This window comes from Megalobrama amblycephala, linkage group LG12 (assembly GCF_018812025.1).
Source record: "Megalobrama amblycephala isolate DHTTF-2021 linkage group LG12, ASM1881202v1, whole genome shotgun sequence".
Taxonomy (NCBI): Eukaryota; Metazoa; Chordata; class Actinopteri; order Cypriniformes; family Xenocyprididae; genus Megalobrama; species Megalobrama amblycephala.
The window spans coordinates 847,501-872,238 of NC_063055.1; the positions used below are offsets into that span (position 1 = coordinate 847,501).

The following is a 24,738-nucleotide window of genomic DNA, read 5'->3' on the forward strand; positions in this document are numbered from 1 at the left end:
TAGCTAAATATATACACCATATTACTTATTAATTCAATAGCCTATTTTATGCATGTTTAAATCCGTCAAGTTGACATCTACCATTTAAATGCGAGTTGTAAAGTCAGAATTGCGAGTTGTAAAGTCAGAATTGCGAGTTATAAAGTCAGAATTGCGTGATATAAAGTCAGAATTGCGAGTTATAAAGTCAGAATTGCGTGATATAAAGTCAGAATTGCAAATTATAGTCTGAATTGCGAGTTATAGTCTGAATTGCGTGATATAAAGTCAGAATTGCAAATTATAGTCTGAATTGCGTGATATAAAGTCAGAATTGCAAATTATAGTCTGAATTGCGAGTTATAAAGTCAGAATTGCGTGATATAAGGTCAGAATTGCGAGTTGTAAAGTCTGAATTGCGAGTTATAGTCTGAATTGCGAGTTATAAAGTCAGAATTGCGTGATATAAAGTCAGAATTGCAAATTATAGTCTGAATTGCGAGTTATAAAGTCAGAATTGCGAGTTATAAAGTCAGAATTGCGTGATATAAGGTCAGAATTGCGAGTTGTAAAGTCTGAATTGCGAGTTATAGTCTGAATTGCGAGTTATAAAGTCAGAATTGCGTGATATAAAGTCAGAATTGCAAATTATAGTCTGAATTGCGAGTTATAAAGTCAGAATTGCGTGATATAAAGTCAGAATTGCGAGTTATAAAGTCAGAATTGCGTGATATAAAGTCAGAATTGCAAATTATAGTCTGAATTGCGAGTTATAGTCTGAATTGCGTGATATAAAGTCAGAATTGCAAATTATAGTCTGAATTGCGAGTTATAGTCTGAATTGCGTGATATAAAGTCAGAATTGCAAATTATAGTCTGAATTGCGAGTTATAAAGTCAGAATTGCGTGATATAAGGTCAGAATTGCGAGTTGTAAAGTCTGAATTGCGAGTTATAGTCTGAATTGCGAGTTATAAAGTCAGAATTGCGTGATATAAAGTCAGAATTGCGAGTTGTAAAGTCTGAATTGCGAGTTATAGTCTGAATTGCGAGATATAAAGTCAGAATTGCAAATTATAGTCTGAATTGCGAGTTATAAAGTCAGAATTGCGTGATATAAGGTCAGAATTGCGAGTTGTAAAGTCTGAATTGCGAGTTATAGTCTGAATTGCGTGATATAAAGTCAGAATTGCAAATTATAGTCTGAATTGCGAGTTATAAAGTCAGAATTGCGTGATATAAGGTCAGAATTGCGAGTTGTAAAGTCTGAATTGCGAGTTATAGTCTGAATTGCGAGTTATAAAGTCAGAATTGCGTGATATAAAGTCAGAATTGCGAGTTGTAAAGTCTGAATTGCGAGTTATAGTCTGAATTGCGAGATATAAAGTCAGAATTGTGACTTTACACTGTTCCAAATTATTAAGCTAGAGACATATCAGTAAGATTTCAGTACAATAAACATTCAGATTTTTCTAAGAAAGTGTTTGTTTGTTTATTTATCCATGTCTTTTTAGATAACTGGTATCAATCTCAAACAAAATAATTTTCCAGATCTATGGAAACCCTACTTAGAGGTTGTTCCACATTATTAAGCAAGTCACAGTTCTCATGCAATATGGGGAGGAAGAAAGATCTTTCTGAAGATGAAAAGCATGAAATGGTGCAATGTTGTGCAAAAGGCATGAAAACAACTAATGTGTGAAAACAATGGAGATTATCGAATTATCATAAGATTTGTGAGTGATTTAGAGCACAGCAGAACTCACAAACAAACAAACTGATTAGTGCAAAACAAATTCAGTGCGCGCCTGCGTGTACAAAGTACATGCCGTTACAAAAACCACTATTCTGGTGACGAAATTTCTGCTGAGAACATGAGCTAACATAACATTGCTGTGTTTCAGATGGAGTCGGCCTGCGTCTCCATACACGAGGCGCTGAAGTCCGTGATCGACTATCAGACGCACTTCCGGCTGCGAGAGGCTCAGGGCCGCAGCCGAGCTGAAGATCTCAACACCAGAGTGGCCTTCTGGTCCATCGGCGAGGCCTTCATCCTCCTCGTGGTCAGCATCAGTCAGGTGGTTCTGCTCCGGAGCTTCTTCTCAGACAAGAAAACCACCACGACTCGCGTGGGATCGTAAGATCCGGGACTCGCGCAGGGTTTTATACGACCTGTGAGCGATTGAAACCTGTGTGTCGATCCCCACGTCCATATCCGGCAGAATATTTGCTGAAATTTAAACGTGTTAATTTATTTTTTGGGTGCGTGTTGACTTTACACATGATGTGTATGTGAACATTATAGGATGTAAGACACTGTAGACCTGCTTGATGCATCATCATCATCATCTTCATCACTCATTATTAAATAAGACTTCAAACATTAGTTCAGTCTTCATAGAGCCACTATGTGTTTCGAATGCAAGAGAGCTTTATTTGCTTTATGTTGTATAAAACAGGCATCCTCTCTAATGTTTCTTAGTCATTGTTTTCTTTGGTGTAATTTGTGTGTTTTATATTAGCTGTTTCTTTTTAATAGTGGTGCATTGATTTCTTTACCTTGTTTGAATGGGCTAATAAATGTCTGGAGGAACGTCTCTCAGCCTCTTCTTTTTCTTCATAAACCTCATCCTTCAAGTCTTCTTTCCAGGTTGGTGACATCACTAACCCTAAAATTTACATAAACCCCGCCCCCGAGAACACACAACAAAGGGGGCGGGGCCATGTTGGGCTGCTTCAGAGAAGAGGAAGAGTTGTTTTTGTAAATGCCGTCATTTTACGCCGGACTGCTTCACAAACGAGGGTCAATTCAACACAAAAGATGAACATGACGGCACATGCTAGTGGATGAGTTGAATCAACTCCACAGCAACTACATCAATTTATCCACTAACCATTCAGAAACGTCTAAAAGTTGTAACTTCTTCCTGAGTCTCTCCATCAGTGTCGACTCCGGTTTGAACAATGTAAGGCTGAACACTTTCGTCATTTTGGCTGCGTGAGATTCTCCAGCTTTGTTGTTGTTGAGCTGTTAAAGCTCCGCCCTCTTCTGGAAAGTGGCAGCTCATTTGCATTTAAAGGGACACACACAAAAACGGCGTGTTTTTGCTCACACCCAAATTTGACAAGCAATAATAAATGATCTGTAGGGTATTTTGAGCTGAAACTTCACAGACACATTCTGGAGACACCAGAGACTGATATTACATCTTGTGAAAGGGGCATTATAGGTCCCCTTTAAACTGTACCAAAACTAAGTGAGTTTATGATTAAAATAAGAAATTCAATTCAAAAGGGAAACAAGATTATTTTTAAAGCTCCGCCCTCTTCTGGAAAGGGGGCGGGAGCAGCAGCTCATTTGCATTTAAAGGGACACACAAAAATGGCAAATTTGACAAGCTATAATAAATGATCTTTGGGGTATTTTGAACTGAAACTTAACACACACATTCTGGAGACTTATATTCCCTTACGAAAATTGAAAATAGGTTTTACTATAGTAAAACTTTAGTTACCTATGACTGTAGTACCCATGGTTTTAAAAAAAACATGTTTCCGATACCATGGCTTTACTACAGTTACAGTTTACTACATGCAATTTTCATGATCTTTCTTATTTTGTTAAAATGATTAACATTTTTGCATATTCTGCAAGGGGTACGTAAACTTTTGAGCTCAACTGTATATATATGGAATTAAAATTTAAAAAAATTGCCATTAAAAAGCATTAAATTAGATTTGATGAAACCTGTAGAAACCCTGCTAGAAAAACCATGGGTTATTTTGCAGTGGTTCTACTGCAAATGCTGTGGTAAACCATAGTTCATTTTACAATTACTATGGTTTTCTACAAAAACTATAGATAAATGATGGTTACTGGGGGCCAGAGGAGAACTGGCCCCCCGACTAAGCCTGGTTTCTCCCGAGGTTTTTGTTTGCCACCTGATGTCACCTGTTGGAGTTTGGGTTCCTTGCCGCTGTCGCCTTTGGCTTGCTTAGTCGGGGACACTTGACATTTGATATTCAACAGTTTTCTTGACATTTATTCAACAGTGCTTTGAACTGCCTGCATTGACACTATTCTTGAAGAGCTGCTGTGCAGCAAAAATTATGTACCAGTTATCACTGTAAAGCTGCTTTGATACAATCTGCATTATAAATAAAGGTGACTTGACTTGACTTACTGCAGTAATCCCATGGTTAATTTCGTAATTACTGTGGTTTTACTACAATAACCATTGATAAACCATGGTTTATTATGTAGTTACTATGGTTTTACTACAAAAACCATAGTTTAACCATGGTTGCTACAAAACGAAAACATGGTTCAATTTCGTAAGGGTTACATCTTGTGAAAGAGGCATAATTGGTCCCTTTTAAGTTTTTTATTGGCTAAATCCAATGATTTAAAACTCGATTAATTCTAATTCAAGATAAATGTAAAGTCGATTCCCGCCAGCAGGTGGCATCACTGAGCCGCCGTACTCGTCTTAGCTCCCGGAAGCAGCTGTGACGTCAGCAACCACTGCTGTTTCTTCTCTTGCGGGTGAGTTTTGTTTTCATCAGTGTAACACAAATGTGTCAATGTCGAAATGTTATGTTTTAAAACTCTTTCCGTCTGTACGATCGTTCGGATGTTTGATGCCAGTTTGATCAGTAACAACATAATAAAGTAATTTATGCGACGTTAAGAATGAATTTATGCATTTGAGATTTTTGAACGTGTTTTTAATGGTAATACTATTTTTCCCCCGGCATGTGCATTGGAAAAGCCATCGTATCTTTACCATGCTATATCCTAAATCGGGAAGTAAATGAATATCATCATCAGTACTATGGTATATATTACTTTACCATGGTAGTGTCATACTAAAAGTCCTATTATAATTTTGACTGAAATTTAAAATTTAGTGACTGTGTGTATATGTAATATATATATTACATAAACAAACACATACATTATATATATATATGTGTGTGTGTGTAATGTACATACTTTGCAGAACTCTATTGAAAGTGCCTGTAATGTTTCATGATGATTTCTGATGTTCTCTAGTGTTGTGTTGTGATGTCTCTGTCTCTCTTGTATTATCAGATTCTCTCAGCGCTGTAGATGCAGTGGTCATGGTGCTCAACCTGTGCAAGCCACATTTCCAGACCTCCATTCAATGCAACAAGGTACTGCACAACTAACAGCACCTTCACTGATGCGCTTTGATGAATGTTGTTCTTCTGTTTAAAAACACACTCATACATCACTGACTGCAGTTCTACATTTAAGCAAGCTTTGTTTGGGTATGCACTCTTTGTTTATTTAACAGAGAAATGCACTAGAATAATAATACAAATGTGAACATGCCAGTTTATAGCAACAATGCTACTTTAGAAAAGGGAAACAAAACTCATAATTTACTGCCCTGGATGGTTTTCTTTCTTCATTTTAACACAACAGGAGATCTTAGAAAGAAAACTGATTCATGCACAAGGAATGCGGATGGTGATTTATAATATAAAACCCTAAGAAGTCTTTAGAAATCATGGTATCCAAAACCAGTAACACTGTATTTTGTCTGGTACCCAAAACTACCCAGCAAACATTTGGACGTTTAATGACCGTTGAAAAGACGTCCCTCCAACACGTCGTGTCATGGTTGAAAAATAGTTCCAAAATTAAAGTTATGAAACATATCTTACATGTTGTTACACATCTGGACACGACGTTGCTGTTGGACCAATGTTTGCTGGGTATCAACTAAAAGTCTTCATTCAGTTTAAAGAGGAATCCAAGGAAAGTGAAATGATGATGATGAGGAGGAGGATAAAATATGATCAGGTTACTGAATAATCTTAGTTTTGTATGTTTGACCGGCACAAACACAAGAAGTGTTCCAACAACATCCCATTAAACCCTTAAAAAATTGAGACATTCCCTTTTATTCATGAAGACAAACATTTAACTAGTGAAATATTCAGTAATCGTAAGATTGAACAAGAATTGCAAGTAATAAGCAATATAATACAATTGCATAAATGATTAATAAATAAATCATAAATCTCTGGCTAGAAGAAATATATTCCAATTCTAAATGTCACTATTTTTAAAAAATGAATCAGAGAGAATGGTGCTATTTTAATTGATTGCTCTGATTAACCTGTTTATTATTAATGCGGGATGTTTGGAAATGTGTCAAGGAATGATTGTAGTCGGTGTGCATTTATGTGGATGTATTTCTGTATGATACCAGGCAAATTTTCAAACAGAATGGACAATAAAGTTAAACTAGTTTCTAGTAATTATGTCTGACTGTTAATTTCCAATCTATTTTGGGTTCATATAGTAATTGAGTTATATAAGTTAGTTTAATTTCTGTCATTAATTACTCACCTTCATGTCGTTCCACACCCGTAAGACCTTCAGAACACACATTAAGATATTTTTGATTAAATCATCTGTTACATCATCTGCTGAAAAGTCCAAAGAAAGAAAGTCTGAGTAAATAATGACCGCACTTTCGGTTTTTGCTGAACTTTCCCTTTAAAACACCTCTGAAATCATGAGTAATAGAGAGCTGAGCTCTGACTGCATTGTGTTTCTTGTTCTCTTTGTGTGACGGACAAGGGTCTTGTGTGCGTCTGAACTGACCTTGCAGTGTTCTGTGCTAAGAATATAAGCGATGTGTGGGTCTTTCAACATCTCGCTGTGTTTTTTGTGTTCCTGACAGCTGTGTGCCGACGGTTACGACGTCTCCAACCTTCTATCCGGTGACCCGATGGCGCGGCGGAGGGGATTCAAACTGGAATACTTCCTCCGGCCTCCTGTTCACGTCACGCTGAGCTTCCAAGTGGAGATGGAGTTGTGTCGGCTGGACGTCGAGCTCTGGCCCTGGGGAATGGATCAGGGTCGCACCTCCCGGAGGATTGAGATCTTGGCCTGTTCGGAGCGAGAAGGCGGGTCGTTTCAGCTCGTGGCTCGGAGTGATTTGCAGGAGGAGCTGCAGGTGTGTTTCCTGCATCCGTCTTTCAAACCTCGAGGTCCGTTCGGTGATCCTCCGCCTCCACCAGCGGCTGGAGCTAAAGCGCAGGAGCTCTGGAGCCGCGGATCGCTCTGCGCCGTCGCTCGGCTCAGAATCAGCATTCCCTACAGCGGCGCTGCGTCTGCACTGGGAATCAAGTCCCTCGCCGTTTGGGCTTCGCCTTCTCGTCGCTGTCCCGCTTCTGAACTGGAAAAGATTCGGGACGCACACCTAAACAGCCTGAAAACAAACCATCAGACTGTCGTACCTCCCAAACCCGATCCCGTTGCAACTGATATCCCAATTCCAGAGGAATTCCTAGACCCGCTGACACAAGAACTCATGGTTTTCCCGATGATCCTACCTAGCGGAATGATCATCGATAACAGCACTTTAGAGGAGTACCAGAAGAGGGAAGCGACATGGGGCCGTCTGCCTAACGACCCGTTCACTGGCGTTCCTTTTACCCAAAGCTCAAAACCTCTTCCAAACCCTCTCCTCAAAAGCCGCATTGACCGTCTGGCTCTGCAGACGGGATGCACGGGAGTCGGGAGCAGGAATAACCTACTAACTAAACCACAACCGTCCAGACTTGCGTCTGCGGAGGTCAAAACTGTTACGGACTCCGGTAGAAACTGTGATCACACAGACACTTTAAGACAGTTTGGATCTGTTTCAGGCTCGACAACAGCACCGACGCAGAGCCGTTCTGCTAAAAGGAAGTATGACTCCAGTTTTCCCTCCACCAGCGCAGATCCCAGTCGCTCTGCTTTGAGGAAACCTCACCAAACTCCCTCAGGTTTGAATGTCACACTAAACCACATTAGTCATGTCCCAAATGACGTACAGCACTGATACTCTGACTATTGCGACACACATATTGCTTCTGACAGGCTGCGCTCCAAGCAGGTTTTTAACTCCTTGCTTATTTTTGAGGGAAACGGAGGAGGAAAAACGGTGCATAAGGCAAGAGAAGCTGTCATACCTTTTATTTTACGTTATTTTACCATGCACTTGCATAAAAATCGCATCCACAGGGCAGCCATTGTTGTTTCAGGGGCTATGTGACGTCAGAGCGCGGAACTGGGAGTACATCGATCTAGTACGAGTTCACGGGTGGGAAGTCATGGGTTTGACTGCAGTTCCAGTGCACTTTCACGGGGAGAAGGTTGGAAAAACACGGGTTACGGGTTGCCTGGGACGCGGGGCATAAGTACTATAGACACTAGGGGTGTAATAGGGTGTTCAGACCAGACGCGACTTGCGTGAATAAATCGCGCATATTTGGACGCTCAAACATTTTGAGTTTACTCGCTTCATTCGCGCATGAAATTCACTTCACAACAGATGCGAATTCGCAAACTCTTCCGCTTCTTTCTGCACACTTGTCAGCGGGAAAGTAGTTGTAAAATACGGTGAATATTTGCTGGCTTTACCTATTTTAGTCTATGTATATAGCTTAAATTGAGTAAGTTTTTTTACAACTTACCAGATTGTCCGACCTCCTCCCTCACTTTCTTCCAAGCAAGATCATTTTTATTCCTGTTTCTATAAAAGTACGAAGATGTATCGTACAGCTCCGGGTACATCCACATACACTGAAGATGATTTTGTCCTCCACTGTTGTTTCGGATTTCTGCCTCCGCTCGCTACATCGTAATCACGTCACTACTAGAGCAAGCTCCTGATTGGTTAATGTGGTGCAAATATTCGCCAAAGTTCCTTTTTTTCAATTCGCGCGAATCGCGTCATTCGCGCTGCAGGATGTCTATCGCGTCTTTGCATTGACTTAACATTTAAATCACTTGCGCTTAATGGGGCGTTCACACCAGACGCGACTTGCGCAAATAAAATGCATTATTCGCACGTAGTTGGACGCTTGAACATTTTGAGTTTACTCGCTTCATTCACACGTGAAATTCACTTCACAACAGACGCAAATTCATGTCATGAGAGGGGCTTCGTCTCGTTTCTACACACTTCCTCTGAATAATGTCAGCGGGAAAGTAGTTGTAAAATACGGCGAATAAGCTCAATTTACCAGCTTTAGCTTGTAGTCTATATATATATATATATATATATATATATATATATATATATATATATATATATATATATATATATATATAGCTCAAATTGAGTAAAGAGTAGTGATGGCCGATTTCAAAACACTGCTTCATGAAGCTCCGAAGCTTCATGAATCCATTTGTTTCGAATCAGTGATTCGGAGCGTGTATCAAACTGCTAAAGTCACGTGATTTTAGTAAACGAGGCTTCGTTACGTCATCACTGTTTCGAAACGTTTCAAAACAGTTCGAAATTTCAATGGTTCACCGGTAGAGGGCGATGATAAAGTGAGCCCATGAATCATACAGATTCATTGAGAACTATTGAACAAGTGTCTAGGGCTTTACCCCATGGTTTTACCTGATCTCCGATCAGTTTTATACATTTGTAGATGTTTTAATTATACATTAGAATAATTAAAATGAATAATGGTAGTTAGTAATCTCGTTTTGGCCTGTTTAGCTTGAGCCATGGAACAGAGAAACAAGCCTTTAAAATTGATAAAAAGACACATATTATACAGACACTCTATATTTAATCTTATTAGATGATTAGTTAATTCCATTTAATTGATTTTGTACTTTAAATAAAAATTTTGCAATACATTTGTTAAAGGCTATTTTTAATGCATGTTTGGCCTGAGTTTTGTTGCATTTACACTGTTCTGACCACTAGGGGTCACCGTGGAGACGGGTGTCAGATTGTTTCGAAGCCTCGAATCATTACAGCACATTTGCTTCAACTGCTTCAGTGTTTCACGAAGCCTCGATCTGCCCATCACTAGTAAAGAGCATTTTTTACAACTTACCAGATGGTCCGACCTCCTCACTCACTTTCTTCCAAGCAAGATCCTTTTTATTCCTGTTTCTGTAAAAGTACAAAGATGTATCGTACAGCGACGATGATTTTGTCCTCCATTGTTGTTTCGGATTTCTGCCTCCGCTTGCTACGTCGTAATCACGTCATACTAGAGCAAGCTCCTGATTGGTTAACACAGCGCGAATTTTCACCAAAGTTCAGATTTTTCAACTTGCGCGATTCGCGCGAATCATGTGTTACGTGCATCAAACACCCCAAACGCTCAATTCGCGCCTTTGCATTGACTTAACATGTGAATCACTCTTCACGCTTCATTCGCGTCTGGTGTGAACGCACCATAAGGCTTCACTATAACGATATTCAAACTGAACTAAAAAAAAACGCGGTATGGCATAACCGAACGCGCCCCTCCCATCCCTGGCCCATTGGATCTACACGACGAAAACAGCGTTGTAGCCTAACCACCAATAATCGCATTAAACTCCGCGATGACGAAGTGTCATCTTTCAAATTCTATCCATTTTATCACGAAATTCAAACAAAAATGCCGTTTTGTCGCTCTTTGATGTGGCGTGACTGATCAATTTATAGGCGCCATTTCAAGCGACAGAGCTGCGCGCGAGTGACGCGATCATCTCTTCCTCTTTAACACTAGTTACAGAATAAACATGAATGAACTTCTGAAGGTGTGTTGAAAGATATGGTACAACTTACCGAAACGCATAATTTGTTGTGTTATCTCTCAATCAGTGTTTCAAAGGCGGAAAGGCGGAAAGACGTCAGCTTGTAAACACATTAGCACTAGCATTTACCTCAGGCTGTCCACAGCTTGTTAATTCGCCAGAGAAATGAACTCTTTCGCTAAAATATGCACTATATAGCCTATATATTCATTATATTTTACATCATGTCATGAAAATGACAGTCACTGTGTAAATGATTATATGAAGTAAAAACATATTTTTCTAATTAGATTTAGAAGTTAATGCAAAACCTACAAATCTGCTTACAATTTCTTAACGTTATGTGAGTGAGCTAAAAATAAATAGCAACTGAATTTAGGCTAATAGTTTGGGCTCTGAGCCTTTATTATTATAGTAATGTGTATGAAAAGGATTCCCATGTGGTTTACAGCATTAGCAGAGATATTTTTAATTAAATTAAATTCATTTAAAGAGAGATAAACACGATTTGTTCAGTAAACTACTGTTTAATTTAATTATTTATTTTTAAAAAGCAATTTTGTTTAGTTTTCTCCCCCTGCTGTACCGAACCGAATCCCCCAAATAATCAAATCTAAATATTTCGCATACTTAATAATGCGCTATTCCATTACGCACCACTCTGTTTATTGTTTGGATGACAAAAAGTTTAAAAAAATAATTTTTGGGCTGCGTTGGAAAAAATGCTTTGTTAGAAGTTTGGTTAAATATGGACAAACCCAGCGATTGGGTTATTTTGACCTAGCAGTTGGGTTAAATGTTTGACCCAACCTGCTGGGTAGTTTTTATTGAACTCAACTATTGTTTAAAAATTACTATTGTTGCTTGCTTAAAATCAACCCAAAATATGTTGGAAATTAATATTTATTAAATTGCATATTTATTAATGTTCCCCTTTTGATTATTATTGTTGCCTCTAATAATTATGTGTCTGATTAACCTATTTTGGGTTCATTTTAAGCCAGACATATAATAATTGAGTTAAATAAAACTACCCAGCAGGTTGGGTCAAACAATAACCCAATCGCTGGGTTAAAACAACCCAACTGCTGGGTTTGTCCATATTTAACCCTACTTGGGTTGCTTTTAACCAAGCATTTTTAGGGTGTGGTCTGCCTCAGCGCTCATCAATGTCAAAATGATTGAGATGGCCAATCAAAGCAAAGGAGGCGGGGCTTTATTCTTCACAGAATACTAGTGCAGTTAGATTCCGAAATTTTTTTAGATTCCTCACTGTTGTTTTCGATTCTTATTTTGACAATTAGTTTTGGCAGCGGCTATTTGCACTATGTAAAAATAGCAATATTTTCTTTGCAATAAGTGTAAATAGTAGTTAGATGCTATTTATACTTGTAAATAGTTGCAGGTACTTGATGTACATTAAACGGTATGCAATAATAACAGAGTGTGAATGATTATATTTAATAAAATTATTAACCCTAACTCTATTGGGACAATAAAGCCCTCCCTACACCTACACCTAATTGATAATCACTTTATTATTAAACACACTTTAGATACTTTATTTCCACTTTTCGAATATTTTCTTTATTTTTATTGACAAATATTTTCTACATTTGTTCTTGTTTGCGAAGCCGTTTCATTTGGAGAGACCAGTGCAACTTCACTTTCATGCTGACTTTAAATCCCCCCAATGTTGCAATGTTTTGTTTCTGATGTCTCACTCATGTTCAGGTTTGATGTATTTCTCCCTGTGTTTCAGAGTCGGACTCACACGAGCGGCGGTTAGCAGACAGTTTAGATCAGGCGCTGAACGCTGCGCTTCATGGATTACCAGTGTTCACTTCACCGAGCAAAACCTCTTCATGTGTGGACACGTCCGCTGGTATGAGATCTGCACACGCAGCGCTTTATACAGTACAGATTGTTTCAAAGCAGCTTGCCAACTTGTTTCAATAAAATGCTGAATGTTACAGTTTGATTTATGTTACAATTAATGATCTCAAATGAAAATTATATTCTAATTGCATTCATCTTGACTTTGCTGATCTCACTAAAGCTCTGTGTTTTCCAGGACAGCACACATGTGCGTTTTGCTCTTGTTCTCTGTCGGTGTATTCTTCCGGCGTCCTGTCGTACGCTCTGCCCTGCGCTCATCTCACGTGTGGACCGTGTTTGCGGCAGAAACGACCATCTGATTCTCAGAAAATGACGATTACATGTCCCACATGTGGCACATCTGCGTCAGGTGGTGACGTCACACGAGTGCATCACTGAACCGCACGTCTCATCATGAACTCATTTGTTTGCAGATTTTGTGTATAATTTTCATTAAAAATTGTTGAAAAATTAGAAAGGAGTTTTATTTAATTATTAATAACTGCAGATAATATATTCTATGAATATATATATATATATATATATGTTAATATTGTGTATCTAAAAGCATTCAATGTGAAATTTTGTAGTTTATTTATTACTATTCAAAAGTTTGGGGTCAGTAAGATTTTTATGTTTTTAAAAAGAGTCTCTTCTGCTCACCAAGGCTGCATTTATTTGATCAAAATACAGTAAAAAATGTAAAAATATTTTTACAATGTAAAATAGCTGTTTTCTATGTGAATATATAGTAAAGTTTAATTTATTCCTGTGATTTTCAGCATCATTACTCCAGTCTTCAGTGTCACATGATCCTTCAGAAATCATTCTAATATGATGATTTGCTGCTCAAGAAACATTTATGATTATTATCAATGTTGAAAACAGTTCATATTTTTGTGGAAACTGTGATACATTTTATTTTTCAGGATTCTTTGATGAATATAAAGTTCAAAAGAGCAAGATTTATTTGAAATAGAATCTTTTGTAACATTATAAATGTCACTTTTGATCATCTTAATGCATTCTTTTTGAATAAAAGTATTATATTTAGTAAAATATCTTAGTTTTAATGCACACCAGTGTTCAAAAGTTTGCAATCTGTAATATTTGTTTAAAAGAAATTATACGTTAATTCATCAAGGACACTTTAAATTGATTGAAGTGACATTAAAGGCATTTATAATGTTACAAAAGATTTATATTTCAAATAAATCTTGCTTTTTTGAACTTTCTATTCATCAAAGAATCCTGAAAAATAAAATGTATCAGTTTCCACAAACATAGTATCTGTTTTCAACATTGATAATAATCATAAATGTTTCTTGAACAGCAAATCATCATATTAGAATGATTTCTGAAGGATCATGTGACGCTGAAGACTGGAGTAATGATGCTGAAAATTCAGCTTTGATCACAGGATATAAATTACACTTTACTAGATATTCACATAGAAAACAGCTGATTTACATTACAAAAATATTTCACATTTTTACTGATCAAATAAATGCAGTGTTGTTGAGCAGAAGAGACTTCTTTTAAACATTTAAAAATCTTACCGAGCCCAAACCTCTGCCGGCCGTGTACAGTCTGTGCCGTGGATCCGGATGAATCCGTTGTCTGCAGCAGTGAATGAATGAAGGATCCTTGAGCTCATGTGTTCAGTGGGACTGAAGCGCAGGAGGTTGATGGAGCGGCTCAAGGCTGAACTCTTTGTGTGTGAATGAACAGCTCTGACCTCTGCCGTCTATTGTGATGCTAAACTGAACTTTCTCTGTGTCCTCCACACAATCACACACCTGAAGGACACGCGGTGTCACGTCTAAATGTGTTAAGTTATTAACTGATAGAGCCTCAACAGAAATATCCAGCTGTTTTCTTCATGGAAACTGATTCTGCTCCTCACGGCCAGTTGAGCGTCAGATGTTGTCGTCATGAATATGAGACTATAATGGAGTAAATAATAAACTTTGATGCAGTACACTGTCTTCTATGGTGTAATGTATTACGAAATGTTTTTAAAGCAAATACAGAAAGCCAAAATGTTTAAATGCACATAATGTTCTTTAAAACCTGCCTCTGATTTCTAAGTCTTATTATAAGCAATGATGAATAAACTTTTGTGCAGCATTTCATTATGACAATTATTTCTGTTATTGCTGTGCTGGATTAAATAAGGTGACTGAACTCGTCTCATTAGGGCTCGTTTGCATCATTATGATGAGTTTATTATCTGTGCTCATTTACAGTTGATGTTCCTGAAAGCACGTCTGAGTTCTCCAGGTGTTATTTATGAAATTGTTCTTTTGTTGTCCTGCATGTGCATAAACAATATGGAAATGCTCTATTAGATTAGAGTTTCTGCAGCTCTGAATACTGAACAGGCATTTCCGTAGTTTAGTCCTGAGCTCAGATGAATCACAGATCCGTGATTTCGCAAGTTTGACCTTCTACTCTCTCCTGTCACTCAGTTTAACTCTCAAAACATTAACCCATTCAGTCCTGTGACTGATCCATGTGCTCCAGAAGTCTCAACTTTTAGGTTTATTTGATTGCTTTAATTCAGTGTATAGGGAGAATTCAGGGTGATTGGGACACTTTTTGCCATTGAGATGAATTAAGGTTACGAAATATTAAAAAAAAATATTTTTTTATATAGAAAATATAATAAATATGTATATTTCTATGTATTCAATATATATATATATATATATATATATATATATATATATATATACACACACACACACCCACACACATATAAATTAAGTGGATAAAAATATAAATATAAAAAATATATATTTTTTACATTTGTAAAAATACATACTATATATATATATATATATATATATATATGCACACACACACACATACAAAATATAAAAAAATACATTTTTGATTTTATATAAATACATAAATATATTTGTATGCATTTAATAATCGTATATATAAATTATGAAATATATATAGTATATATAATTATGTATATATATATCACATTTTACACACATATATATAATTAAATGTTTACAAAATATAAAAATGGTTTTAGATTTTATGTAGAAAACATTTTTTATATATATATATATATATATATATATATATATATATATGCATTTAATAATATATATACATATATAAATATTAAATGTATAAAAATATAAATGTGTACAAATAATACAAATATTTTTTATATTTATAAAAAATGTACATTTAATATATATAGACAAAATGTATATAAAATATAAAAATATATATTTTAGATTGTATAAATATTTACAAATATATTAAATATATTTGTATGCATTTAATAATCGTATATATAAATTATGAAATATATATTTTTATACATTTAATGTATATAATTGTGTACACACACATATATTAAATGTTTACAAAATATAAAAATGTTTTGATTTTATATAGAAAATATAATATATATTTGTATATTTATAAACAAAATTATACATTTAATAATATGTCTACTATATATACATATATATACACACAAAATGAATACAATTATTTTATATATTTTTAGATTTTAAATATACAAATATATTTATATATATATTTTATACATTTAATAATGTATATAATTATGTGTATATATATATATATATATACATACACACACACACATTTACATATATGATCTATGTTCTGTAAATCTCTTAAAATCTTATTTTAGTATTTGTTTTCTTTAATTCTATACACATTTATAACAATTTAAATATATATTATTAAATGTATAAAATATAAAAAAAAAACTTTTTCATACATTTATTACTCTACGTACTCTTTATATATATATATATATAAAGTCTTCATTGTAGCAGTACAGCAATATTAACCCTTTGATGTTTAAAACTATTCAGAGTACAAACCACCATGACCGATGACCTTTGACCTTCACTCATATGCCTTTGTGTTTATGAAAAAAGGTCATCTTTTGAGTGGATGATGTGGAACTCGTTCTCAAGAATAATCATCAGGTTGATAGTACTGAAATGTGTTATTAAAGGTGTGTTTGTTTCTGTCAGATGATGTTGTTCAGCAGAGTCTTCATTAAACTTCAATATTCTTCATTCAGAGACGTGAGGTTCTGACCGCAGTGGATCAGAGGAGGAGGAGCTGGGCTCAGATGATGCTGCAGGTGTATATAAGCGTCTCTGAGCATCAGTGGATCAGTCAATCGAGATGTCCGACTCTCTGCTGTCCGCGTGTGTCCTCAGTCTGCTGGCGCTCTCCGCGCTCTCGTCCGCCTGCTACATTCAGAACTGCCCGCGAGGAGGAAAGAGATCTCAGCCGGACGCCGTCAGACAGGTACAGACATCAGCATCACCACACCAGCCACACACGGGACATTTAACTTCAGCAACTTATAGTTCATTTAAATGAGATGAAGCAGAATCATCTATATAATATTCTTAATAACTGCTTAAAAACTATTAGCAACAAAATATTAAGCAATGTTGATTCAGTAGCAATATTACATTTGTTCATGTATATATATTTCAAACAGGGTTATTATATCTCAATAAAAACAAAACCATTAAAAAAATGCTGTTACTTGAAATAAAATGTTATTTGAAATAAATACACCAACATTTTCTCATTTTAATCCAGTTTAAGTTGATGTACTAAAATAACAAACTAAAACTGAAATAAATTAATAATAATAATATACATTTAGACATAAAAAACTGATAAAAAAATTAATAAAAAATAAAACTGACAAAAACACAATAACTTAAATAAATACTAAATAAATTATAATAATAAATTACTAAAACTAACTAAAATAAGTTAAAGTGCAAAATATAAAAATTAATTCAAAACATTAATAAAAACTATAAATTATACTAAAATAACACTGATTTCAAATAAGTGACCAATTTTGAATTTAAAAAAAAATTCTATTCATTGTGGTTTGACAATTTAATGTAACTGCTAATGAATATTAATTAATAATAATAATATATATTTAGACATAAAAAAACTGATAAAAAATAACAAAAAAAAACTATACATAAAAAAAAATAAAACTGACAAAAACACAATAACTTAAATACTAAATTATAATAATAAATTACTAAAACTAAAATAAGTGCAAAATATAAAAATTAATTCAAAACATTAATAAAAACTATAAATTATACTAAAATAACACTGATTTCAAATAAGTGACCAATTATAAATTTCAAACAAAATTCTATTCATTGTGGTTTTGACAGTTTAACGTAACTGCTAATTAATATTAATAAAAGAAAAAAAAAAAAAAAATTTATTACACTGTAAAAAGAATAGTTGGTTTAACTCAAAAAAGTAAGTTACCTAAATTTTGAGTTCACTGAAATTAAAAATTTGAGTTCATACAATAAGGGCGACTGATTTAATCTACAGAAACGCAAAATATTATGTTATTTGTTGCACATTATAATTATTTAAGTTAAAAAATGTGATAAGTCATGAAAAATGTTTTTTGCAGTGCACTAATATTATTATAATGTCTACTATCGTTAATTTACGTTACTCTTATAATGAAAATTTAAAAGAATTACATTATTAAATAGATTGTACTCATGGCAGCTGTGTCCTATTTTAATAATTGCAACAGACTGTAATGATAAAGCGTGTGTGTGTGTGTGTGTGTGTGTAGTGTATGGCGTGTGGTCCGGGAAATAAGGGCCGTTGTTTCGGCCCCAGTATCTGCTGCGGAGCCGGTCTGGGTTGTCTGGTTGGATCTCCAGAGACGCTGACCTGCATGGAGGAGAATCTCCTGCCCGGCCCCTGTGAGACGGGCGGGACGTCCTGCGGAGCCGAAGGGGGCGTCTGCGCCGCTCCGGGCGTCTGCTGCGACTCGGGTGAGGGAAACACCTCCTCATGTGACATGACATCTCTTCTGTTCCTTTAACATCTCACAGACCGGCTCTGTCCTAAACACATGACGTTTCTCTCACAGAGAGCTGCGTTCTGGATCCACAGTGTTCTGAAGACGTCAGGTTTCATCCGGCGGAAGACAGCAGCGGACTGAAGAGCGTTTCCGGAGAAATGCTGCTGCATCTGTTGAATCTGGCCTCGAGGAGACAAAGACCCTTCTGATCGTGATCTGTGTCTGTAACTCATTCACACGTGTTGCTCAACTCAACACTGTGTACATACTGTATGTAGTAAACGGACGTAAATGTGAATCTGGTTTGCTTGTTTGTTTTAAGCACTTTGGTTTGAGTTTATTGTCCCAAAAGCTTGCATGACCAGTTACTGGCATTGTATGATTACAATGCAGAGGTTTCTAAGGGTAATTACCCGTTTAACATATAATCTCAGTTGAAACCAGCCCATGGCTTTTCTCTAAGTGTATCTCAGGGTGTCTTTAGCAGATCCTGAAAATCAGGTTTGAGACTCTTTTATGGCCTAAGCATCAATCAAGCACACGTGGTATTTTAAGGGTTAGTTCACACAAAATGAAACTTCTGCCATAAATGACTCACCCTCATGTCGTTCCAAACCTTCGTTCATCTTCAGAATACAAATTAAGATATTTTTGATGAAATCTGTTGTCTCAGTGAGGCCTGCATTGACAGCAAGATAATTAACACTTTCAGATGTCCAGAAAGGTACTAAAGACGTATTTAAAACAGTCATGTGACTACAGTGGTTCAACCTTAATGTTATGAAGCGACGAGAATACTTTTTGTGTGCGAAAAAAACAAAAAAATGACTTTATTCAGGAATATCTAGTGCTTCATGAAGCTTTACGAATCTTTTGTTTCAAATCACTGGTTCGGAGCGCCAAAGTCACGTGATTTCAGTAAACGAGGCTTCGTTACGTCATAAGTGTTTTGAAATTTCAATAGTTCACATGACTTTGGCAGTTTGATACACGTTTTGAAACACTGATTCGAAACAAAAGATTAGTAGAATATCGATTTCTTGATTTTAATCGATTCTCATCTTTACGAACCGATATTGATTCTTAAATCCCAAGAATCGATTAGTCTAGTCTGTTTTCAGTTGATGAATGAGCAGAATATGTAGCTCCTCCCATCCAATAAATCACAATAATCTGTTACTTTTGATATGAAGCAAAGTCTCAGATTTCAAATGACGTCCATCTTATTATGAGATTCAAAAAATAAACACCGTTTTGGCACTGTTTAATGTGGCGTGACGGATCGCTTTAGCGCCTCAGTTAAAGAGAAGCATGTGATCATCCTCTCCTCCGCTTTAATACCAGTTACAGCGAAATAAACATGAACATCTGAAGGTATGTTAAAATATACAGTACAACTTACTGAAATCCGTATCATGTCTCGTGTAATCGCTCAATCAGTGCTTCAACAGCTTCAATGTCACGTGACGTCCCATTTACCTCAGAAAAACATATTCAGTGACCATAAACTCATTAGTCAGCTAGAAAAGTGAACTCTAGAAAGGTAAATATAGCTATGCACCGTTACATATTCATTATAATCTTTAATGTTCTTCAATATTTAATGCATGTTTGAATAAATCAGATATGACAGCCGCGATTTAAATGTTTATATTTCAAAAAAACGAATTGGAGTAGAAATATGATTATTTAATTCTAAACTTTATTTATAATAAAAACATAATTGAGTGTAATTTAAGTGTTTGTATATAAATAAGTTAATTTAACCTTCAGTATTATTACAGTAGTATCAGCTGACTCTCATGTGTAGTTTACAGCATTAGTTGAGGGATTTTTTTCCTCTAGAAAGTTTGCCATGTGCTGTAACTGAAATACTACATCCAAAATAATTATATCGAATCGAAATCGAAAGCATGTGAATAGTAATCGAATTGAATCGTGAAAATTGTGTCAATACCCAGCCCTAGTCTTTAGAATTTTATGGTTTTAAGTATCAGATCATAATAGGCCTTAAAATTAGGTGAGATCACACTGTGTCATCTTTTTTTTTTTTTTTTTTTAACAAAAACTAGGCCAAATTGGAACAGCCATGGGTGACACCCTATGATTCAGTTGCTTGTAGATCCACTCTTAACAGTAATAAGTTGAAGTGTGGCATCACACTGCTTAGGCCCCGCCCACAGTCGCTGACTGACAGTCCTACATTACCATATGCTGAGTCCCAATTAACCCTTCGCAGAGAGTTTGATTGACAAGCGGTCTAACCAATCATAACACCTAATCCGATATTTTGTCCGACAAAGCAGTCAGGAGATTAACCTCGGTGGACTTGAACTTGAAAAATAATGTGTACTGAAACAACATTCCTTCTGATGTTCATTCATGTTTATTTGATGCTTTAAATTAACTAGTAAGAAGAGATGTTCGGTTCATGAGCCGCTGGAGCTGAGGCGCTACAGCGATCTGTCACGACACATTAAAGAGCCACAAAACGTTTTTTATTGTTCGAATTTCTTAAAAGCTGGGACTTTGTTTAATATCATCAGTAACCTGCTCTGTCTTGTCTGTCGACATGTTGTCAGTGTCCTCCACGATGTATTTTACACTGCGTGTGGGGTGACAGCGCCATGGCTGGTCGGACAAAGCAACATTAACTAAGGTGGGCAAGTCTTTGCAAAGGGTCCATTTGCATACTATCCGTCTTAAATAGTATTCGAAAATAGAATTAGTGTATCCCAAATCGTAGTGTGTTGAAATGAGTATTCCAAAGATACCCGGATGGTCTACTTTTTCCAGTTGGAATCCGAAGTGCAGATACATGCACACTCTTAATGGCTAATATTGCCCACAAACCATTGCGCTGTGGATGAGGATTTGATTAGAACTACAAACAAGAATAAAAAGTGTTAAAAAAACTACAAACATGACGGATGTGCGAGACGGACAATTCAGCAGAGCGGTTAAGATAAAGGGGTTTAAGTGATTAATAATCACTATCTAACATGATGAAAAAATATTTATTGAATGTTATCCATATTATATTTCACCTGCAAAAGCATTGTGAACTTTTATAACGATATGTACTTTTAAATGCATCATTATGCAAACATGAGGAGAGTTCTCCGTATGAAAGACCCACGACCTGCAGATCAATGTGCGACTACAATTTTCTCTCCAAAACGGTAGGAAATTAAATTTGTTTAAATGCGACAAGATGATTGACAGGGCAGTTTAAACGATTACAGGTTCCACGTAACTAAGCGACAGAGCGTCTGTTAAAGATGCAATAGAGTACCTCAGGGATGACGTGGTTTTGTAGGCCTATGCATTTTCCCCATAGACTTTTGGAAAAATCGCAAAAAAATAAGCTCTGTGTTTAACAGAGGGTTATGAAACGTTTTGTCTATCAAGATAATCTTTACAAGTTAACACAACATTTATAGATTTTGAAGCCTAAATAAAGTTGTCAGATATAAAAAGCTAACAGTAGGGTATAAACGGACTACAGCACACCATGGGCGCGGATCAACGTCATCACCACCAAGCTTCCTCAAACTTTATTTAGAAAACAACTTTATTTAAAAACATGCTCGCTGATTATGATCTACGCTGGGTATGAATACTTATCCACTTTTCAATGAGAAATGCTGTCCAAATGTCCTATTTGTCATAATGATGTCTAAAGTCCCCGCCAAAGGAAGTAGTCCCTTTTAGAAACTTGTTAGCAACTGCCGTTTTTAAGACACAATAAAGATTTAAAAAAAAAAAAAAAAATCACAAGCAGGTTATAACTGGCGTTTTAAAAGTGAAAATATTTAGAGGCTTTGTTAACCACAGACCTTATTTCAGGCCATTTAGCAAAAACCCATTCAAAAAAACCCATAGATTTCAGGGCAATGGAACCGTAAGTCCTAAAATGCTAACTCGCTTCCGGGTTTTGCCTACAAAAACACGTCATTCATCCCTGAGGTACTCTATAGAGGGTATGCACGTGACGTCACCGTCGACCGTTATGACGACATATATAACATTGATATAAGTGATTACTCCGATTTAGACCTACCTATATTGTAGTTATATAAAGCTTTCACAGGCAGATTTGCTTTATATTTCCCCAGCGTCGAAATCAGGCACATAAATGTCAGGAAACACGACTCCTGGCTGCATGTCAATATCCATAGGTTTCTTTGACATGTTATAAGGAACTCTTTCGAGTCCAACCTTTAGTGTAATCGTTTGTTTTCTCGCGTTTTCGCAGTTTATTAAATCCATTCACGCAGCAGGATGTTTTGCCACTCAGCCCAGCTGAGGGAGCGCGCTTTCGGCGGGAAAGTGACAGACGAAGTAGTATGTGTCCCAAAGTTTGCATATTCTTCTGCTACACACTCAAAAGTATGTAATTTGTCTTCACAAAAAAGTACATACTTTCAGGGCATAGTATGTAGGCGAATTGGGACGCGGAAATAGTTTCCGCCCTCAGCGAGTTGCTGTCCGCCATTTTCTCCGCGCTCGAGCATCTGTCTTGGTTCTGAGGTGTTTTGTTGTTGGATGTAAGAGCGAACATAACAGTCTTCATTTACCTGCTGATTACGTTTACAGACATAACTGACTGTGTTTATGTGAATTGTGGGTGTTTGACAGCTTAAACAAAACAAAACAAAAAATGTGAAAGAGAAGTTACTCACAACACTTGTGTGCTTCAGATAAGTGCGCTCAGAAAACGATCCATTAGAAGTTTAAACTGATATAGCTTTAACACGCGTGAAAATAATAAACTTTAATTAATGATGAATGAAGAACTATGCTATCGCGATATATATGATAATCAAAACCAAGCAGATGTCTTGTTAGTATTTAGCAGAAAATCCGATTGAGGCAAGAGCGTGGAGAGGGGGCGTGGCACAGCAGCTCATTTGCATTTAAAGGCACATGTACGAAAACAACCTGTTCTTGACTGTAGTCAGAAATGAGTATTTACAACATGGATTTATTAATGAGGGGATTTAAGCGGAAACCTCACAGACACATTCTGGGGACACCTGAGACTTAAAGGGTTAGTTCACCCAAAAAATGAAAATAATGTCATTTATTACTCACTCTCATGTCGTTCCACACCTGTAAGACCTTCGTTCTTCAGAACACAAATTACGATATTTTTGTTGAAATCCGATGGCTCAGTGAGGCCTGCATAGCCAGCAATGACATTTCCTCTCTCAAGATCCATTAATGTACTAAAAACATATTTAAATCAGTTCATGTGAGTACAGTGGTTCAATATTAATATTATAAAGCCACGAGAATATTTTTGGTGCGCCAAAAAAAAACAAAATAACGACTTATTTAGTGATGGCCGATTTCAAAACACTGCTTCAGGAAGCTTCGGAGCGTTATGAATCTTTTGTGTCGAATCATGATTCAGATCGCGTGTCAAATCACCAAACTGCTGAAATCACATGACTTTGGCACTCCGAACCGCTGATTCGACACACTGATTCATAACGCTCCGAAGCTTCCTGAAGCAGTGTTTTGAAATCGGCCATCACTATATAAGTCGTTATTTTGTTTTTTTGGCGCACCAAAAATATTCTCGTGGCTTTATAATATTAATATTGAACCACTGTACTCACATGAACTGATTTAAATATGTTTTTAGTACATTAATGGATCTTGAGAGAGGAAATGTCATTGCTGGCTATGCAGGCCTCACTGAGCCATCGGATTTCGACAAAAATATCTTAATTTGTGGAACGGCATGAGGGTGAATAATAAATGACAGAATTTTAATTTTTGGGTGAACTAACCCTTTAAATTACATCTTGTAGTATTTTTTCTTGCAGTATGAATGGCGTTGGGATGTTCGTTAGCAGGATATCACGGCAAAGTTATTTCTAATTTTTTTTTTACTTCTAAACGAAGAACAAACAAGAACTTCGCCGTGAGTATATCGGTGCAATGAATCGTTCAATTTCTTGTACGTCATGTGTGCAGGAAGTTGCAGTTCACTTAACGGCCACCGGTGTCACTGATAACAAGGGTTTCTGAATTCTACAGATAGCCCCTTTGATTGAAAATCGAAATTATAAAAATAAAAACTAAGTGAAAAGATAAAAACTATGACAGTATATCAATGATACTAAAATAACACTGAGAAGCATACGCGTACACAGACATATATAGGCCTATAAAATAAAAAAAATAAAAACATTTATTTTTACGCTCAGATTTTTTCTCAAATTTATTTGTGTGCATCCAACCAATCAAATGACCCCTTAAGAGGATGTTACTGATATTAATAATAATATTGGATATGATTTTCTTGGAGATTTCTTGGAAGATCAAAGGTGAAATTGTGCCTGTAACAATATTAAAAAAAGAAAGTAAAACAGACAATTACTGAGACACAC

The 24,738-nt window shown here is 36.1% G+C and overlaps 3 protein-coding genes across 8 annotated transcripts in view; all 3 read left to right on the forward strand.

Moving 5' to 3' along the window:
• The window catches only part of tmed7 (transmembrane p24 trafficking protein 7), a 3,936-nt gene extending 1,361 nt beyond the window's left edge, over nucleotides 1-2,575 (forward strand). For both annotated transcript variants that reach the window (XM_048210487.1, XM_048210488.1), the window contains exon 4: nucleotides 1,883-2,575. In XM_048210487.1, coding sequence (XP_048066444.1) covers nucleotides 1,883-2,119 — 237 coding nt within the window. In that variant the 3' untranslated portion in view covers nucleotides 2,120-2,575. The remainder of the gene's footprint in view (nucleotides 1-1,882) is intronic.
• A 1,851-nt stretch (nucleotides 2,576-4,426) lies between these two features.
• Nucleotides 4,427-12,912, forward strand: ubox5 (U-box domain containing 5). Of its 5 annotated transcripts, none has more exons than XM_048210332.1 (6): nucleotides 4,533-4,816; nucleotides 5,074-5,156; nucleotides 6,701-7,790; nucleotides 7,885-7,957; nucleotides 12,323-12,445; nucleotides 12,635-12,912. In XM_048210332.1, the coding sequence occupies exons 1-6, from the start codon at nucleotides 4,735-4,737 to the stop codon at nucleotides 12,756-12,758; spliced, it is 1,575 nt and encodes a 524-aa protein (XP_048066289.1). In that variant the 5' UTR covers nucleotides 4,533-4,734; the 3' UTR covers nucleotides 12,759-12,912. The 5 variants fall into 5 exon arrangements, with proteins under 5 accessions (XP_048066290.1, XP_048066288.1, XP_048066289.1 ...); XM_048210335.1 differs by lacking the exon at nucleotides 7,885-7,957 and having other exon boundaries at nucleotides 4,533-4,650; nucleotides 4,751-4,816; XM_048210333.1 differs by lacking the exons at nucleotides 4,533-4,816; nucleotides 7,885-7,957 and adding an exon at nucleotides 4,427-4,524.
• A 3,446-nt stretch (nucleotides 12,913-16,358) lies between these two features.
• LOC125279724 (arginine vasopressin) lies at nucleotides 16,359-18,632 on the forward strand. Its single transcript, XM_048209705.1, has 3 exons — nucleotides 16,359-16,764; nucleotides 18,101-18,305; nucleotides 18,404-18,632. Exons 1-3 carry the CDS (start codon nucleotides 16,639-16,641, stop codon nucleotides 18,541-18,543), a joined length of 471 nt encoding a protein of 156 aa, XP_048065662.1. The 5' UTR covers nucleotides 16,359-16,638; the 3' UTR covers nucleotides 18,544-18,632.
• Nucleotides 18,633-24,738: the final 6,106 nt, after the last annotated feature.

Bases quoted from the DNA above. Each gene is read 5' to 3' on its own strand.
- ubox5 (XM_048210331.1), top strand. From the start codon at position 4,735: ATGTGCATTGGAAAAGCCATCGTATCTTTACCATGCTATATCCTAAAT. The intron at 7,791-12,322 runs GTTTGAATGTCA...CCTGTGTTTCAG, and splicing joins ACCTCACCAAACTCCCTCAG to AGTCGGACTCACACGAGCGG. The intron at 12,446-12,634 runs GTATGAGATCTG...TGTGTTTTCCAG, and splicing joins ATGTGTGGACACGTCCGCTG to GACAGCACACATGTGCGTTT.
- LOC125279724 (XM_048209705.1), top strand. From the start codon at position 16,639: ATGTCCGACTCTCTGCTGTCCGCGTGTGTCCTCAGTCTGCTGGCGCTC. The intron at 16,765-18,100 runs GTACAGACATCA...GTGTGTGTGTAG, and splicing joins AGCCGGACGCCGTCAGACAG to TGTATGGCGTGTGGTCCGGG. The intron at 18,306-18,403 runs GTGAGGGAAACA...TTTCTCTCACAG, and splicing joins GGGCGTCTGCTGCGACTCGG to AGAGCTGCGTTCTGGATCCA.